The 18,685-nt window shown below is 39.8% G+C and overlaps 1 protein-coding gene across 1 annotated transcript; it reads left to right on the top strand.

The window, feature by feature from the left end:
• The first annotated feature begins 682 nt into the window (after positions 1-682).
• Positions 683-18,097, top strand: GPR83 (G protein-coupled receptor 83). Its single transcript, XM_075198741.1, has 4 exons — positions 683-1,498; positions 11,744-11,869; positions 14,640-14,773; positions 17,001-18,097. The coding sequence occupies exons 1-4, from the start codon at positions 1,058-1,060 to the stop codon at positions 17,617-17,619; spliced, it is 1,320 nt and encodes a 439-aa protein (XP_075054842.1). The 5' UTR covers positions 683-1,057; the 3' UTR covers positions 17,620-18,097.
• The last annotated feature ends 588 nt before the right edge of the window (positions 18,098-18,685 follow it).

Here is an 18,685-nt window from a genome sequence, read left to right as displayed (position 1 = left end):
TTAGCCAACACTGTACTAGATGGACCTGTAGAATATTTTCCAATTTGACCATTCATCGCTGGTACAGTCTGCTATGGGATGCGCTGTCCCGGGATGATTTTTTTAATAGATTCTTCAGAAAAATGATCTGTCGTTGTTAATTAATAAATGGGCTTCTCTATCATTACCGCTGCCATGTAATGTGATGAGATAATGTGAACTGAGATACAAGGGCAAAATAACTTAATGCCACTAAGTGATTCGTGCTGGAGAAGGGAAAGATGAGAGACTGTAAACGAGTGACTGTAAATAAAATACATCTCATTTATTTTATTCAATCCCAATGAACTGGCGCCCCTTGTCTTCATCAGAAGTAGCTGTGTGCCATCTCCGCTGCATCTACATCTGTTCTAATATTATTAATCCTGCATAAGACACTTGTTTGATAACCTTAACCCACAGAATCTTGATTCTACAGCTGGGTGGTTAATCCCAGGCTACTAGGAGTTAAACTGAAGTTCCATTTCTATAATAATAAAATTATTTTTTGGCTGTAAGACTTAAAATTGAACACAAGACTAATGATAAACAAACAGGAATTGTATATACAGGAGGATATAGAAACAGCTTTTCCTACTGCATTTACATACGAGCAAGACAAATGTTCCATGTCTTTGTCTTCTATAAACAGACAGCAGCTGAGCACAGACATTAAGGCAATGTGTCTGCAGCCTCTCATTCATTTTCTTAAACGCTTCTTGCATTTGATACTACAAAGCAGCAGAGGGAAAGTCTTTATAAAGATAGAGTGGGTATAATCAGACGCGTCATCCTAGTACCAGGGCTGCAGCCCAATAAGCCGAGAGCTCTCCTCCAGCTGCCTGGGAGCTGAGTGTGTCTGCATGTGATATAAATGTGCTGGTAGGAAGGACTTGCAAGAAAACAGAAGCTGGAGGTAGAGAAGTCTGGGGACATTTGTTGCTGCTGAGCCTAACAATTCTCTTCCAACTTCTCAATTCAACCATGGAGACCAATCCTGGAGACAACATGCTATGTGCTACTTCTTTATTTGGAATAAATGCATGCAATTTCCCATTCCTTGCTGATCAGTAATGGACAGAGCCGGTTAGAAATGGTTTCTTATCTCATGTGGCTTTTCCTGCTGGGTTTGACCAGCGTGTTGAAAAAATCGGAAAGTTTGCCCGTCAACACCAGTCTGAAGGAATCCTTCCAGCTCCCCAACATCACCGGCTTGTTCTCCTGGAATAATTACAGTCTGGCCGACTGGCAAAGCTTTGTAGGGAAGAAGAGATATGGACCTGAATCACAAAACCCCATGGTGAAAGCCCTTTTAATTGTTGCATATTCCTTCATCATCTTCTTCTCACTTTTTGGGAATGTCTTGGTGTGCCATGTGGTCATTAAAAACAAACGGATGCACTCGGCCACCAGTCTGTTTATAGTCAATCTGGCTGTGGCCGATATTCTGATCACTCTGCTCAACACGCCTTTCACACTGGTAAGGACACGTTACACGCGTGCACTTTAACCAGTCCACGGTTACCTCGCATTGTAGTATAACTTAGTGTAGATTTTCCAAACTTTAAAAAAGAGGATTCTAGATAATAATTGTTCTATGGTGACTAGTTTTCTATGTAGGTGCATAAAAATAATCACAGGGTTCTATGCTCTGTCCACTTTAGAGAGAGCATAGAATGCTCTCCCTTTGGGCACTCTATTTGAAAGTTGTCATGTAGTTTGCACTACACTCACTAACTGCCACTGATCAGCTTCGCTGCCTCATAACTACTTGTGAGAACATGATTTGTGATATAAGGCAGTGCCTAGGATGGAGTGAAGTGCACAATACAGGACAACACTCAGAATATGATCAATTGTTTCCTATGATCTCTCCTATGTCAAATGTGGCAGGCTCTGCTATTACATACCAAACAATGTGTGCAGCAATACAGTCACAGAGATCAATGGCTGAAATATCACAGTGGGTTGAAATTCACTTCTTTAGAGAATTCCGAATGGATAGAATATTTCAGAGGCTGTCATTTTTTCTGTACTAACAAAAAACGTTCTCAGTGAATAATTGCCACAGTAGTTCCTTCAGGATACTAATATCTATATTTCCACTAATTCTGGTAATAGAACAAACTCTATATCTATTTATCTATCTATCTATCTATCTATCTATCTATCTATTTATCTATCTATCTATCTATCTATCTATCTATCACTATCTATCTATCTATCTATTAGGAGAACATCAAATTTGCCTGTAAACAAAAATATAACATTAGTAAACAATTCTGCTATGCAATCAGTGGTTATGATGTACTTTTATTTCTCCTAAACGAGTCATTAATGCAGTTTAATAAATAAACAGTCATTTGATACAAAGCAGAATGCATTGTGTTTCCCACTGGTTAAGTTGTGATTTTTTTTTTTTATCATCAGTAGTAAATGATATCACTGTCCCAGATCTGACCTTATTTTGCAATGAGGAGTACTTCGGTAAATGTGCACCATATGATACTAGGAATGATACACTCATATAATTTTACTGAGGTGCCTGTCTGGGGGCAGTAGTTTTCCTATGCGGAATCACAAATGTTTGAGAGCCAATGCTGGATTGCTGAATTCTTTAGATTGCTTGTCAATCAGTGATAGCTACATGTCCCCTGTGTTTTAGACTTTGCTTTCTTAATTTTAATCAATCCTGCCTTATCTAATGGAGCTTTGGTTCCCATGTTGCTTGAATTAAATAGAAGACTAGTTTTCTCCTGAGCTTTCTGCTATCACAGATGGTTGGGAATATGATTTACATTCATTCCAAAGCAACGGGGGATTCACAGACAGGTGGGAGATCATCGGGGAGCCACAGTGGATGTAACTTGCAGGAATAATTTCATGTATTATGGAATGGTTAATATCAGTATTGAAAAAAAGAAATCCGCTATGATATGAGTTTAGATATAGAAGTTGTCTCTTGTGGTAAGAGAAGCTGTGAGTCTAAAGATAACGTAACCTTTACGGTGCAGCTCAGGGCTTCTGGGAGAGAGTCGGCTGTATGGACATTACCACATGCTGACTGTAGAGCTAGCACTTAAATAAGAGCTAGAAAAATTGCAGGCAAATTTATTTTTATTTAAATAATCCTCCTACATCCAACTTGACTGTGTCTGCGCTGGAGTATGCATTGCAAGGGTGGGAGTGAGATCCCAAACTTTGGGGATCCCATCTCTGAGTTACTGAATCATGGGTAAAGAATATTTCTCATCTCATTTAGGTGTTTCCAGAGTCTGAGTTATAGGGAAATAAATATATCTGGGAGGTTTCCAGGCCAATTGCTTAATCAATTTAATGAGATAACCTAACTATGGAATTGCTGTGTTTGTTTACCTAACTAATCAAAGTTATCGATCGGATTAATTTAGATCCACAACCATTTGGATGTTTATTTAGGGATTTCTTGTCAGTGGCTCTCTTTATGTTCAAATTAGATCAGCGATAAAATTAAAGTTTATTGCAGATAATTGGCACTTGGCCCATATGTCTGTAATAAGATGTATTTCATTACAATAAATATGAACACTAACAATTGAATACCCCCCATTGACCTTGGATTTATTTTTCTATCGCCCAGAGCGAGTATACACAATAAAATCTATTCCGAACTGTCTAATAATATTCTCTTCACGTTCCATGTCATCCATACCGCAAGCCACAAACCTTTCATGGAGACCTTTCTGCACGAGATTGTTTAACGCACAGGAAAAGACTGTTTGTTTGAGTCTGTCTGTCACAAAGCACTTCATTCTCTCATTGTAGTAAGGGTGTGTGGGCATGTACTAAAGGCTGTATTGATCCTAGAACTGCTAAAATGCTATTATTCCACCTTTTATATAGAAAAATAAAACATATTGTGAATTTAGGTTGTGTGTATCTTCACAGCTCTGTACAGTGTGAGAGTAACTGAAATATACTGTACATACTTCTGAGCATGTGCTAACAGAAATGTTGGTAAATTAAGCACTGAACATGATCCACCCAAACCACACCCATGATCCTTTCAAACGCACCCAAGATTCTCCCTATCATGTTCACATATTGCCAAAGTTATAGCCCAACTGTCATAGATCTCCCATTTTTGGGGTGTAAATATAGGGTCTATCCTGTCAAACGCTGGACTATTAGGAGATTAATGACATTCAGGTAGATGTGAAAGGTCGACGGTTTGCTGCTCGTGAGAGCGTAATATCTAGAACGAGGCTGATTATTCAAAATATTGTTTGTGAGGAGGAAAGTTAGAGACAAAGGGCTAGATTTACTAAGCTGCGGATTTCAAAAAGTGGGGATGTTGCCTATAGCAACCAATCAGATTCTAGCTGTCATTTTGTAGAAGGTGCTAAATAAATGAGAGCTAGAATCTGATTGGTTGCTATAGGCAACATCCCCACTTTTTCAAACCCGCAGCTTAGTAAATCTAGCCAAAAGTACAGAGGATGTACTATAAAGGATGATTGTGATATTTCTTCATAAGTAGAATATAATGTAAATGGCAAAATTTCAAATTATTCCCTAATTATTGATAGCGTTGGGAAATTGATTGCTATGATCAGAATGCAATGGAGAGAAAACGTTTATCATAAAAATGAGCCATAAGACAATGTAATATAGTGTCAATGTGTTGTAGCAGTTAAAGCTTTAAAAGGGAGAACAATGCAGCGTCTCTGTGTTTTTGCACTGAAAACATGACTTTGTAAAGGAACAGTACTTTTTGATGTGCACAAGAATGCCTAGTTGTCCATCTTCAAGGTACATGTCCACCTCCTGTTTTTCCCGACACACACAACCTTAAAATGAATATGAGCCTATGGGGTAGATCATACTTGCCAACTCTCCCGGAATGTCTGGGAGACTCCTGGATTCTGGGTGGGTCTCCTGGACTCTCATGAGAGTATGGCAGCCTCCCACATTAAATTCAAAATGTAATTGCGGCATTTGGCCCCGCCCCCCGCTGTAAAATGATGTGTTTGCGTCATTACGTCACGAGAGCGGGGCCAAAATGACACGATCTTCTGAGCACTGCCCCCGCACGCCCACCTCCCTCCAGGAGCTCCTGGATGCTGACTGGCAAGTATGGGGTAGATTTTATCAACACTTCTAAAAAGGAAAAGTGGAAGTGTTGCCCATAGCAACTAGTCCGATGCTAGCTATCATTCATCTAGTACATTCTATGGAATGACAGCTAGAAGCTGTTTGGTTGCTAAGGGCAACAACTCCACTTTTCCTTTTTAGAAGGTTTGATAAATCTATCCCTTTATGTGTGAGCTGGCAGATAAACCTGAAAACGTTTGCGGTGGAAGCAGTAAAAATTTCCACATCATAGTCCATTATCATTAGAGTGAAGGGTCACAGGGAATGTATTTATTACATCACTTTTCTATGTTTATTTTTTTTTTATTATATATTATCTGCACCTAGAAATGCACCGTCCCGAAGCTGCAGGGTACAATATGTGCCCCATTAAAAGTATAGGATGAGCAGATTTTTGTCAGGTCTGAGGTGCAGGGAGACATAGACGGTATACTAGTGCACTATACAACAAAGCAGGAACTGTCCTCTCCACCCCTTTTATCACATCGAAATAATCTTGTCGTGTTGGTTCAAACATAGGAGCACTCGTGCCACCATCTTGGTCCACCCATCCATGCGCTTCACCGGGGGGCAGCTGCACAAAAGCAGGCATGTGACATAACAAGGGTGACGGTACACCGCCGTTTTGCATTTTGCAGTTCTTAAATGAACATTGATGTGTTTTATTAGTTCATAAATGATGTGTGTCCTTGTTCTAGAAATCCTCCTATCTCCAAAGACACTGCCTTCCTGAACTCTGTTAGTCTAGATATACAAACTCCCATAGAAAATCCCTCTGCTGCTGTGGGTTGTAGATATTTTTCTTCCTTGTGTTAATGACTCCCTCCTGTAGCCCCATAGCCCCCACCCTAACTACCGATAATGAATGCAATAAGCGTTTAGGAAAATTAATGAATGAACAGCATACACGCACTGAGGTCTGCACATTTCCTTAATCTATGTGCCAGACTGCTGCCTGTTAATAGAAGAAGGCACACAGATTTACAGTCTATCAATACAGAACATTTGTCTTGCTCTTATCCGAATGCTGCAGGAAAATATGTATATTCCAAAGCAGTTGCAGATCTCGTGTTCACTGTTCAGTTTTAGGTATCATAGCTATAAAATACTTTATCTACATAGAAACATAGAGGTATCTTTACTAAACTGTGGGTTTGAAAAAATGGAGATGTTGCCTATAGCAACCAATCAGATTCTAGCTGTCATTTTGTAGAATGTACTAAATAAATGAAAGCTAGAATCTGATTGGTTGCTATAGGCAACATCTCCACTTTTTCAAACCCGCAGTTTAGTAAATCTAGCCCATAATAGAATGTGTTGGCAAAAAATAACGTATAGATCCCTCTAGTCTTCCCTTTGTGTATTTGTGTGTTTAATGTTTTTGATTTATACTTTATATCTATGTCATAACAGAAGCAATATGTTTATCCCATGCACCTGTGACTTATTTTACTGTATGAGTCCCCACTGTTACTGCTGGGAGAAGATTTCATGGATCTATCCCCCTTTCTGGAAAAAAATGTCCTTGTTATGTTATAGTTCAGTTTTCCTCCCTCTTACTTCAGTGTGGCCCCTTGTTCTAGAATCCTTCTGCTTTTATAGAAGTACTGAATTCCAGAACTGTAATAATACTTTTAATATAGTTGAAAGTTTCAATCTTATCATCTCTGTCCCCTCTCTCTTGGCATGGCTATGTAAGAGTTAGGATTCACAAGATTTATATAGGTGAAGCAAATTAATATTCAGTATTCTTTAATATGATCTTTAATATGATCCTAAGGAACACCTTGGCCAGGAAACTCACGTGAAAGATACTATTCTCCTCTTCCAAACAAATGGTCTCTTGTCTTCCTAAGACAAAGGCAAACGTCCCTGTATTAAAACACCCCTGGGGCCTGCATCAATACTTTGGGAACCCAGCTTCTTTCACCTTTTACATATCTAATTCTCAGTCTGTGATTTACCATACCCCCATTCCCCTCCTCATATCATCTCTCCTGATATATTCTGTGCTGCTGGGGACCCAGCTCCTTACACTATATAACTCTCAGTCTGTGTTTCCCTGCTGCTTCTATTCCCTTCTCACATCATGTTACTGCCCCTGTCACATGCAGCCCTGTCCTCACTAACACATCACTCATCTCCTGATATAATCTGTGCTGCTGGGGTACCCTGCTCCTTATACTATATAATTCTCAGTATGTGGCTTCCTGCTGCCTCTATTTCATCCTCACATCATATCACTGCCCCTGTCACATGCAGCCCTGTCCTCACTAACACATCACTAATTTCCTGATATACTCTGTGCTGCTGGGGACCCTGCTCCTTCCACTATATAATTCTCAGTCTGTGACTTCCTGCTGCCACCATATACCTCCTCACATCATGTCACTGCCCCTGTCACATGCAGTCCTGTCCTCACTAACACATCACTCATCTCCTGATATATTCTGTGCTGCTGGGGACCCTGCTCCTTCCACTATATAACTTTCCGTCTTTGGCTTCCTGCTATCTTCATTCCCCTCCTCACATCATGTCACTACCCCTGTTACATGTAGATCTGTCCTCACTAACACATCACTCATCTCCTGATGTACTTTGTGCTGCTGGGGTACCCTGCTCTTTATACTATATAACTCTCCATCTGTGACTTCCTGCTGCCTCCATTCCCCTCCTCTCAACATGTCACTGCCCCTGTCACATGCAGTCCTGTCCTCACTAACACATCACTCATCTCCTGGTATACTCTGTACTGCTGGGGGACCCTGCTCCTTCCACTATATAACTCTTATTCTGTGGCTTCCTGCTGCCTCCATTCCCCTCCTCTCATCATGTCACTGCCCCTGTCACATGCAGTCCTGTGCTCACACATCTCTAAGCTCCTGATATAATCTGTGCTGCTGGGGGATCCAGCTCCTTCCACTATATAACTCTTAGTCTGTGTCCTCCTGCTGTCTTCATTCCCTTTCTTGCATGATGTCACTGCCCCTGTCACATGCAGCCCTGTCCTCACTAACACATCACTCATCTCCTGATATACTCTGTGCTGCTGGGGTACCCTGCTCTTTATACTATATAACTCTCCGTCTGTGACTTCCTGCTGCCTCCATTCCCCTCCTCTCATCATGTCACTGCCCCTGTCACATGCAGTCCTGTGCTCACACATCTCTAAGCTCCTGATATAATCTGTGCTGCTGGGGGATCCTGCTCCTTCCACTATATAACTCTCAGTCTGTGTCCTCCTGCTGTCTTCATTCCCTTTCTTGCATGATGTCACTGCCCCTGTCACATGACGCCCTGTCCTCACTACCACAATCACTCATTTATAAGGCTTAATGACAGCAACAGTGGAATAAAAAGGAGCTTTTTTTAAAAAAGGAATGAAATGATGCTTTGTGCCTTCAGTTCTATTCATCATTTACTGTATCAAAAAACAACTACAATTTAAAAAGCATTACTTTTTATTTTATTGATTTAAAATTTTAAAATCTTTAGGCAGTCATATTCTACAAAGATATAAGCAAAAAATAAAATCATTGGACAAAACCAGAAAATATTACATTGTGTGACAATAATAGCAAAGCAGCCTTTGGTCAGTGATACAGTGTTACAGTGTTACAAAAGACTCACTGCCCAGGAGATTCAGACTTTTGGAACAGAAATGAGCTTTAATTATCAGCATCTTTTCAACATAATGACATTGGTTTAAAGAAAACAGCAAACACCTGGGGATATATTATATATACTAAACTTCGGGTTTGTAAAAGTGGAGATGTTGCCTATAGCAACCAATCAGATGCTAGTTATCATTTATTCATTTGCATTCTACAAAATGACATCTAGAATCTGATTGGTTGCTATAGGCAACAGCTCCACTTTTTCAAACCTGCAGTTTAGTAAATATACCCCCTAGTCCTGATTCAGAGAGCTACCTCACTTCTTGGCCCCTGTCTAACCAGGTGGCAGCTAGACCACTTACCATTTACTCTTTAGTGGCTGAACACACAATTACACAGTCCTTGTTTTTCCGTGGTCACTCTCTATCTTCAACTGGTCCTCTGTCTCAGACCTCCTGTAGCCAGGGCCGTCTCTTCCATTGGGCACGATGGGCAGGTGCCCGGGGGCCCTGCAGGCAAGGGGGGCCCGTTCGAATCCTAAAAAAAATAATATTATTTTTTCTTTTTTTTAAATACTTACCTTGCGGTCACATCAGCAGTGATCCGGCTCACTCCCTGGTCCCCTCTTCCGTGCTGTGCTCGCAGTGAATGCTGGGTGTGATGTCACGCCCAGCATCCACTGCAACCACAGCCCGGAAGAGGGCAGAAGAGACTCAGCGGCGCGGAAAAAAGAAGAGGATCGGACCTAAGGTAAGTTAAGGGGGCCCCTATATATATATATATGTAAAAAAAAAGTGGTTTTATATATATAATCACGTTTGTTTTTACATACATATATATTTTTTTTACACACACACACTCACTATTTATATTTATGTATATATATATATATATATATATATATATATATTTTTTTTTTAGGGGCCCGGTACACTGCATTGCCCGGGGGCCCATAAAGTTGTTAAGGTGGCTCTGCCGACTTTCCCCCTGGGCATGCTGGGCAGTTGCCGGGGGCCCCACGAACATAGGGGCCCTATAGACAGGGCCCAATAGAAAAAAAAAATCTATTCACCCATGTATCAAGGCACAGCTGTATAGCATGTTTTTTTAATTGATTTTTGTTGCAGGTATCAATAAATATAAACTTCATTTATTGATCATTTACATTTTTATTCCCGGGGGCTCATAATATTGTTAAGATGGCCCTGCCTGTAGCAGACACAACACAGCCACACTGGTCCATTTAGTGAGCTCCTCACTGAGCTTCCTCCTCCTCTGCTCCTCACTGAGCTGTCGGAGCTCTCTGCTGATTCGCAGATGGGTGCTCACACACCTTTTCAACCTTGTTGGGGCGAATCCCAAAGTCTAGCCCCTGAACAGGTGGCAAATTAACACCTGTAACCATCACAATTGGCAAAAGATAAAATTACATTGACAAACATGAATAAAACAATGCAAAGAATAAGCAACCGCAAAAAGACATGGAAATTATCTTTGCTACATTGACAAGTGCTATAATGTCTCCAACCTCTTCAATACACACCCATACCTTCAGACTTGCCTTAAAACTCATCTTTTCCTTCAAGCCTACCAGACCCCTCCTAACTCTTGTACCACATCCCCCACGTCTGCTCCCTCACTCAGTTTCTGTGTGTATCCCCATTTCCTTTAGCATGTGCGCTCTTACAAGCAGGACCCCCTCTCCTAGTGTTTTTCTTATGTCATTTTTCAGATTATAATATAGTTATGTAAATTAGTTATTTGTATTTATTTAATTTTGTCACTTTTGTACTTCTCATTTTGGCATATGTGCTAACTGCCTATATATAGCACTGTGGAATCCCTGTGGTGTCTTATAAATAAAATATAATAGAAAGGGAAAAAGACTTACACATCAATATTTGTTTTTAATAGGTCAAAAATGGGAAAATACGGCTTAAAAATTGACCGTCGTGCACTTTTATGGCGAAAATTATAAACAGCAGTAAGCCTGATCCATACTCTAGAATGTATGAGGGAATAAGGTCAATATGCTTTTTGCTTGTGATGTGTCAATACTGCTTTGATCCTTTCTCTACACAATAGCTGTACCAACATCACATACAGAGAACATGTGACCAGATGTTTTCCTATATTTAAAATAACTAGGGAAACCCGTGGGAGCCACCTTAAATTAAACTGAAATGTAATGACTAAATTACTTTATTAACACAATTCAATAACGTTTTTAAACACTACATTACATATAAAAATGTTAACAGCATAGTATAATAAATAAATAACTGTAATAACTGGGAATATATCATGTTCAATGCAAGTGGCGTATCAGTTTGTTTTTGTTATACGCTGTAAGATCTTTGAACGGCGCGCTCTGGGCGACTTGTAAGGGTTCCACCACATCGACTTTCTCGGGGGCAGCTTCTAGGCATCTTTGTTGTAAACAAAGCGAGAATAAGTGAATAATAAAATAACACAGCAGACCATGATTGAGGTCCCTGCAAGAAGTGCTGATATATGTTACTGCAAAGAACTGTCTCAGTTTCCAGACCACCCAGCAGGTCACATGTTCCAGCTCACCCAGCTGGTGCACAGGGAAAGTTTACTAACAGTCACAGTTTCCAGTGCAACCAGCAGGTGCACAGGTGTATTGGCAACTGTCACATTTTCCAGAGGACAATGTTAATGCATAGTTGAAAACCTTTAATTTGGTATATGATATGTCCTGCGCAGACAACGGCATCATAGAATTAAGTCAGCCATAAAATTTGTACTTATGCTATTAATACATAGCATCAACTTACAGTATCTTAAATATCTTTATTCCTAACATGTTCCTGAAAACCTTATTTTTAAAATTAGTGGTGCTAAATAGTTAGTTTACATGGTGAAAATATATTACATATGTACTTATTTGTGCCTGAAATAACTAGACTTCATTATTTTCCTGTAACAATTGTGCCCTGACCTCTCTGCAGGCTCGTTTTGTGAACAGTACCTGGATGTTTGGGAAAGGCATGTGCCATGTCAGCCGCTTCGCCCAGTATTGCTCCTTGCACGTCTCAGCTTTGACCCTTACAGCAATTGCAGTTGATAGACACCAGGTAAGATGTCACTGTTCATTAACTAAGATCCAGCCTGTGCTCTGTGTGAAATCCCTTATGAAGTAAGTCCATCAAACGTTACTTGTAAGTCGATATCTTGCAGTCTAAAACTGTCTTTAAATAACCACACTCTGGTAGGTTTATCCCCCGCTGCTAGTGCCAAGTTCCTACTGTTCTTTTCTTATTCTGTTCTCTTTCAACCCCTTTTATATAATTAATTTCTAATGAATTCTATTCAATATCTGCAATGAGAGGTGATTTTTCTTACATGGCAATATGGCTCAGCTTCACAGTGCATTGATTTAAGAACATTAACATTGGTCCATTCTTTACAGGAATGTGGGAAGTGTTCTTCTTTTACATATTTGCACCATTATTTGCTGTATATATAAATATATATCTATATAAATATACCTCACATTAGTATTCTATTTTTATGACTGTACTGATTCTCAAACGCCAAGGAGTGATCTAAATTGTGACTAGGGTGGACTGGGATGGGACTTATTTTGTCCTAGTTTACATCTTTTTAAATGTTGGGAGGTGTAGGAATGTGGAAAGTATCTTAAGTAGAGTTTTTCTACGTTCCTTCCACCTATAAGACCGATGGTAATCATATTACGTACCCAATCCCTATAAGCATAGATCACCGCTGTATGCAAAGGTGGTGATTATAGTCCAGTGTTGTGCCACATATTGCTCTAAACTGACTCCTCGACAAGTTCCCTCCTCAAGAACGCGATCAAGCTTAAGCTGAGAGTAATATGCAGCACAACACTCAAACAGAGCCACCATCTTAGAGCCATATGCAGCACAACACTCAAGCAGAGTCACCACCTTAGAGCAATATACAGCACAGCACTCAAGCGGAGTCACCACCTCAGAGTAATATGCAGCACAGCACTCAAGCAGAGTCACCACCTTAGAGCCATATGCAGCACAGCACTCAAGCAGAGTCACCACCTTAGAGCAATATGCAGCACAGCACTCAAGCAGAGTCACCACCTCAGAGTAATATGCAGCACAGCACTCAAGCAGAGTCACCACCTTAGAGCCATATGCAGCACAGCACTCAAGCAGAGTCACCACCTTAGAGCAATATGCAGCACAGCACTCAAGCAGAGTCACCACCTCAGAGTAATATGCAGCACAGCACTCAAGCAGAGTCACCACCTTAGAGCCATATGCAGCACAGCACTCAAGCAGAGTCACCACCTTAGAGCCATATGCAGCACAGCACTCAAGCAGAGTCACCACCTTAGAGCCATATACAGCACAACACTCAAGCAGAGTCACCACCTTAGAGCAATATACAGCACAGCACTCAAGCAGAGTCACCACCTTAGAGCCATATGCAGCACAGCACTCAAGCAGAGTCACCACCTTAGAGCTCTATGCAGCACAACACTCAAGCAGATTTGCTGCCTTTGCAAAGATCACCCTGTTTTGTTTTTTAGCTTTTTTGTTTTTAGTCAGTTTCTCTTTAAAGTAGGTAGTGCTTATAAGGACTGAAAATAGAGTAGAAGTCACTACAATATAACAATGTGCTATTAACCCACACAAATGGACATAGTTATCATTCTGCAGGTCGATTTTCTATTACTGCAATAAGCTGTGAAAAGAAAATTATCACAGTAATATATTAATAAAATATCCCGTTGGCAACTGAGTGATACTCAGCTGCCCAGCAATACTGGCTGGAGCAGGACTTAATTTACCAATCTGCCAAATCAATCTTGGGGATTAAGCGCATGTGCGACTAGTTCACACATAAAAAGGGGAAATTAAATTGCATGAATGACTCTCAAATACCTTTGTTCACCACTTTGCTAAATATACATTTTTTTTTCATCCTGGGACTTCCCGTCACACCCCACCCTAAGACGTCCTCTATGGCAAGGTCCATCCTGCTGCTCACCAATACCCCCACTACATCAGCATAAATGTTGTCATGCAGGTGGGGTCTCCCTATCATTTTAAAATAATGCCAGTCACACATGGTATAAGTAACTGGACGAATACTACAAGCGAATGCGGTGTTCAGGCCGAGCACCCGGATAGCTTCCGTCATCATAAGCGCCTGTTAGCGCAGTCATTAGGCCAACCCATGTGGTCCATTTCCAATCACATACCAATAAGTCCATTAACAACATTGATCCGATCAGATTGGATTTTTATCAGGCATGTTGGTCATTTTGGTACAGCACATGCTGCATTATTGGGTCAATCGCTGTTATTGTTGAAGATATTTACAGTGGCACATGGCCAGTGTAAAATGATTTAAATTGTGTACTTGTATGTGTCTTATTCCCTTCTCTGCTGGCAATCCTGACCTAATACCAGCGACACTAAACATTAGAAACAGGTGAACGTGTTTCAGTTATACTATTTACAGAGAACTAACTCTATCTTATTTTAAGGTCTATTTTTCTGTTGTAATTGTTTGAGTTAAATAACTACTCTTAGTTATCGGGTGGCCCTTTTCACAACACTTGCTTGTAACCTTTTCCTGGGATTAAAGAATTTAAAGAGACATCCAAACCTACCTGGTTCATAAGTAAGTTGTGAGAAGGTGATACACCTAATACATAAAGCCAGAAGATATTATAATGAATAGCATTGTCGCCTCACAGCACAGTTAACTGTATATAAAGGATAATAAAATCAATTGGTTATTTGTTTCTGGCCTTTGAATGAATACATTCAAGTATTCCACAGCTCAAGCACCGACTGCGAGGAAATAAACACGTTCATTTATGTCTCTCTCAAGGTCATCATGTACCCTTTAAAGCCACGGATATCGACTGTCAGAGGGGTGGCTTATATTGCTATCATCTGGATAATGGCGACATGCTTCTCTCTGCCGCATGCAATTTATCAAAAACTCTTCACCTTTGAATACAGGTAAATCAACTGAATATATCGTAGATAAGTAAATGATCCTTCACTGTAGTTCTCTTATGTACAAAATCTAAGAAACAAGAAGGTTATAGACACGTTCCTACCAGTCTGTTGAGATTCTGTTGATACAGTCCTCTCTGTTTTGTAAAGGATTTGTAGAACAAATGCTTTTAGTACAACATATAATGGCATAGTAAGAAGCATAAAATGAAGATAATGTACCGAAAAGGGTATAATAATAAGTATAAAATATGTGCATTATGTCACGTAGTTCATGTGATAAGAAGCACTCATCTGAACTTTGGTGACATGTGTGCGCCAAAGGGTTAACCACAACAAGACCACTTCATTTGTCTACAACTGATTAACATCCCCAAAATGATATCTCACACTTAGTATATTTGTCCAAAAAATTGCCACTACCAAGAGTTGTTTCCAAAGCTAACACTTTGCTCTTGGGTTCTACCAATCGCACATTATATAATCTGAGCTCGGGAGCCAGACAATCCCCTGTATTTCAATTCTGTAACTGTTATAAATTGGCCAAGCTAGTTAACATATGAATTCATTAAGAACACAAAGGCAGAACTTAATGCTTAAGGTAACAACAAAAATCATACAATGACATACAGGGCCAATGTCATTAAAGAAAGTATGCAAAAAAAAAAAGGAGTTTTCTCCTGGACAAACCATGTTACAATGCAAGGGTGTGCAAATCAGTTTATTATTTTGCACATAAGTTAAATAATGGCTGTTTTTTTTATCTAGCACACGCATAATTGATAGCTTTATTTTTACACTGAAATTTAAAGTCGATCTAGGACATGCCCTACCCCAACTATACATCTGTCCCCACATTTTAAATTTACCTCCCTCTCCAATGCAACATGGTTTTGCCAATGTACAAAGTTACTCTTTTTTTTTTCTTTATTTTCCTTAATGAATCAGGCACACGGTATTTAAAATGCAAACAAATTTCTTAAATTAAAGGGAGAAAAGTATAACTCATGTAATTCCTTGATTTGTGTGCTGGGAAAAACGGAAACTGGCATTTTCACTCTGCAAATTAGAAGTGACGTAATTCCTTACGGGAGAGTTTTGTGAAAGTCACATTGTAGATGTGCTGCTCATTAAATGTGGGGGAAATAGTGGTTGTCTGTTAGATGGTAAGTCTAGAGTTTGTGCTTGTCGCTGTTATAGTAAGCGCTATTTTAAAGTAGCTGTAAGGTGTGTCGGCATTGGGACAGTCGACTAAATGACTACCACCAAGTAAGAATTACAATGAGAGCCCCAGTGATACTTAGCATTAGGCCAGGTATATAACGTTGGGGCCCCCACTAGGGGGCAGGGAGTGAAGCTAGGCAGCATGGGAGGGAGGCTTCTTTTTTTAAACATTTTAAGTATCTATATTTATGTTAAACTGTTCAGAGGCAATATAGCTTTAACCTCATGTGGTTTGAGTTATCTCATCTCTCACAACCACTTCTTTTTTGTGATGGTTTGACAAAGCGCACATTGATAAATATAGTGATTTGTATTTTTTTACGTAAAAAAGTATCATCTGGCCAAGGTCAGAGCCACAAGATTGGTGGAAAGTAGATGTGCTACCAATCTTTAAAAAGGCAACAACAACGGAAACGGTTAATTACAGCCTGATGCTTATAGGTTTTAAACTAGATCTTGGGAGTGGAATTGATGTTACCTATTTGGATCACGCAGTCAATACTGTTCCACATAACAGTCTGGTACATAATCTGACAATACTAACACTAAGGATAAAAGTATGTGCACTAGTAGAGAACATGTTGTTTCCAACATATAAATGTGCCACATGTAATATAGTCATTTCCTATCACTCTCTTGAAGCTAAACCAATCAGTATTTTAGGAGGAAAAACTAAAATGTTTTATCGGATGATAGTGATGGTTGTACAGTGGCAACATGTCGGAATTTGATGTGACATTTACACTTCTGAACAGTCCATCTCTTCAGATACTTCCACCTCTTTGCCACACCTAGGTGCTCCTTTATTTTGCAGATAAATGTAGGTGTGTAGGCGGAAGGTAGACGAGCACCTTGATGTGTACTGAGCAGACCATATAGGCATATGCAATACCAAGGCATTTTGTGCTGTACTTCGAGTACACTTTGTAAATGGCCTAGTAGTGTGTTCTACATTTATTTGTATTCTTTCATTTTTAATGCCACAAATGTTCTCTTTTATTTGTAGTGAGGAGAATATCCGAAGTTTATGTCTGCCCGATTTCCCGGAACCCTCTGACCTCTTCTGGAAGTATCTGGATCTAGCTACGTTCATCTTACTCTACGTTCTACCACTGTTGATTATCTCTGTTGCGTACACAACTGTGGCAAAGAAGTTGTGGCTTCGGAATGCCATAGGAGATGTGACGACTGAGCAATATTTTGCTCTTCGCCGAAAAAAGAAGAAGACCATTAAAATGTTGATGCTAGTGGTAGTCCTCTATGCAGTGTGCTGGTTCCCTTTGAACTGTTATGTTGTCCTCCTCTCTAGTCAAATCATTCGCACTAACAATGCCATTTATTTTGCATTTCATTGGTTTGCTATGAGTAGCACTTGCTACAACCCATTTATATATTGCTGGCTTAATGACAATTTCAGATCAGAATTAAAAGCCTTACTCAACATGTGCAAGAAGCAGCCGCAGGAGGACATGCATCCCTCTAACATCCCTTCGTATAGAGTTGCCTGGCCCGAAAACAGAAGCTTCAAGAGGTCACTAGTGTCGCACACCCTGCCATCGTCCTCCAACATCCAGTCGGGAAAGACCGACATCTCTGCGGTGGAGCCCATTGTGTCTGTTGGCTGATCTTACTTGCTTTTTAGGTGTTTCACCAAAATCAAGGACCACCTTATGTGTCAGATCCGTCAGTATGTTCATCGGTGCTCGAATAACCTCCCAGCTTTATGACATTATTCTTTTTGAATGTATTCCACAGTGGAAATATATTGTCACGACTAGCAAGATTGGGTGAATCAATTAAGTAAACATTGCAAGGCTGCATGTTAATGACATGTGTCATTAAGGTCGAACATTATGAGACCTAATCATTGTAGAGATTACAGAAGGTTTCTGTGTACTTTGTGTTATCCACAACAGGAGGGAAAAAACTGCTGCTATGGTATATGTAATCACTTTGTAAATGACGCATTTGCTTAGTATACAATGTGACTTCATTATTTTGCTAATTTTTGTACAATGTCACGTGCAAGCATAAGGTCATCGAAAATCTAAACAATGAAACAAAAACAGATCATTTATAAATAAAGATATGCAGTTATAATAATTTATGGTCCTCCTTATATAAAGACATATTCACCGATTGCTGTGAATTTACACAGATCACTGTTTACAGTTGACAAAACAAAGCTTCTGCAATTCAATGATCAGATTATAGAAATTTGACATTTCTTTATATGAGAGGCAGCATGGTGGCAGTTTGTGGGTTCTCCACATGTTTGCAAGTGTTTCCTCTGGGTGATCTGGTATCCCTCCCCAAAACATACTGGTAGTTTAATTGGCTTCTAGCAAAATGATTGTGTGTGTGCATTAGTGTGGTAGTCAGTATAGATTGTAAGCTCCACTGGAGCCGGAAGTACTCTGAATGATTAAAATATTCTTTGTAAAGGGCCAAGTAATATATAGGCGCTATTTAAATAACTGATAATAAAATAAAGGTTGGGGGCTGTATTTATCAAGGCCAACTAAGCACATGTCTAGGGCAGTACTCTTTAGGGGCAACATGGATCATAAAAGAAACAGAAGAAGCAGAATTCTGAGATAAGCAAAAGAAACAACGAGGTAAGGTAATATAATCAAAACTCCACCAGTTGTGTAAACATATTTTCTCCCAATCAGATCATTGTTCAGGCTA

Source organism: Mixophyes fleayi, chromosome 2 (assembly GCF_038048845.1).
Source record: "Mixophyes fleayi isolate aMixFle1 chromosome 2, aMixFle1.hap1, whole genome shotgun sequence".
NCBI classification, from domain to species: domain Eukaryota; kingdom Metazoa; phylum Chordata; class Amphibia; order Anura; family Limnodynastidae; genus Mixophyes; species Mixophyes fleayi.
Note: the sequence above shows the minus strand (reverse complement) of the source record. Positions and strands in the feature narration are given on the sequence as shown.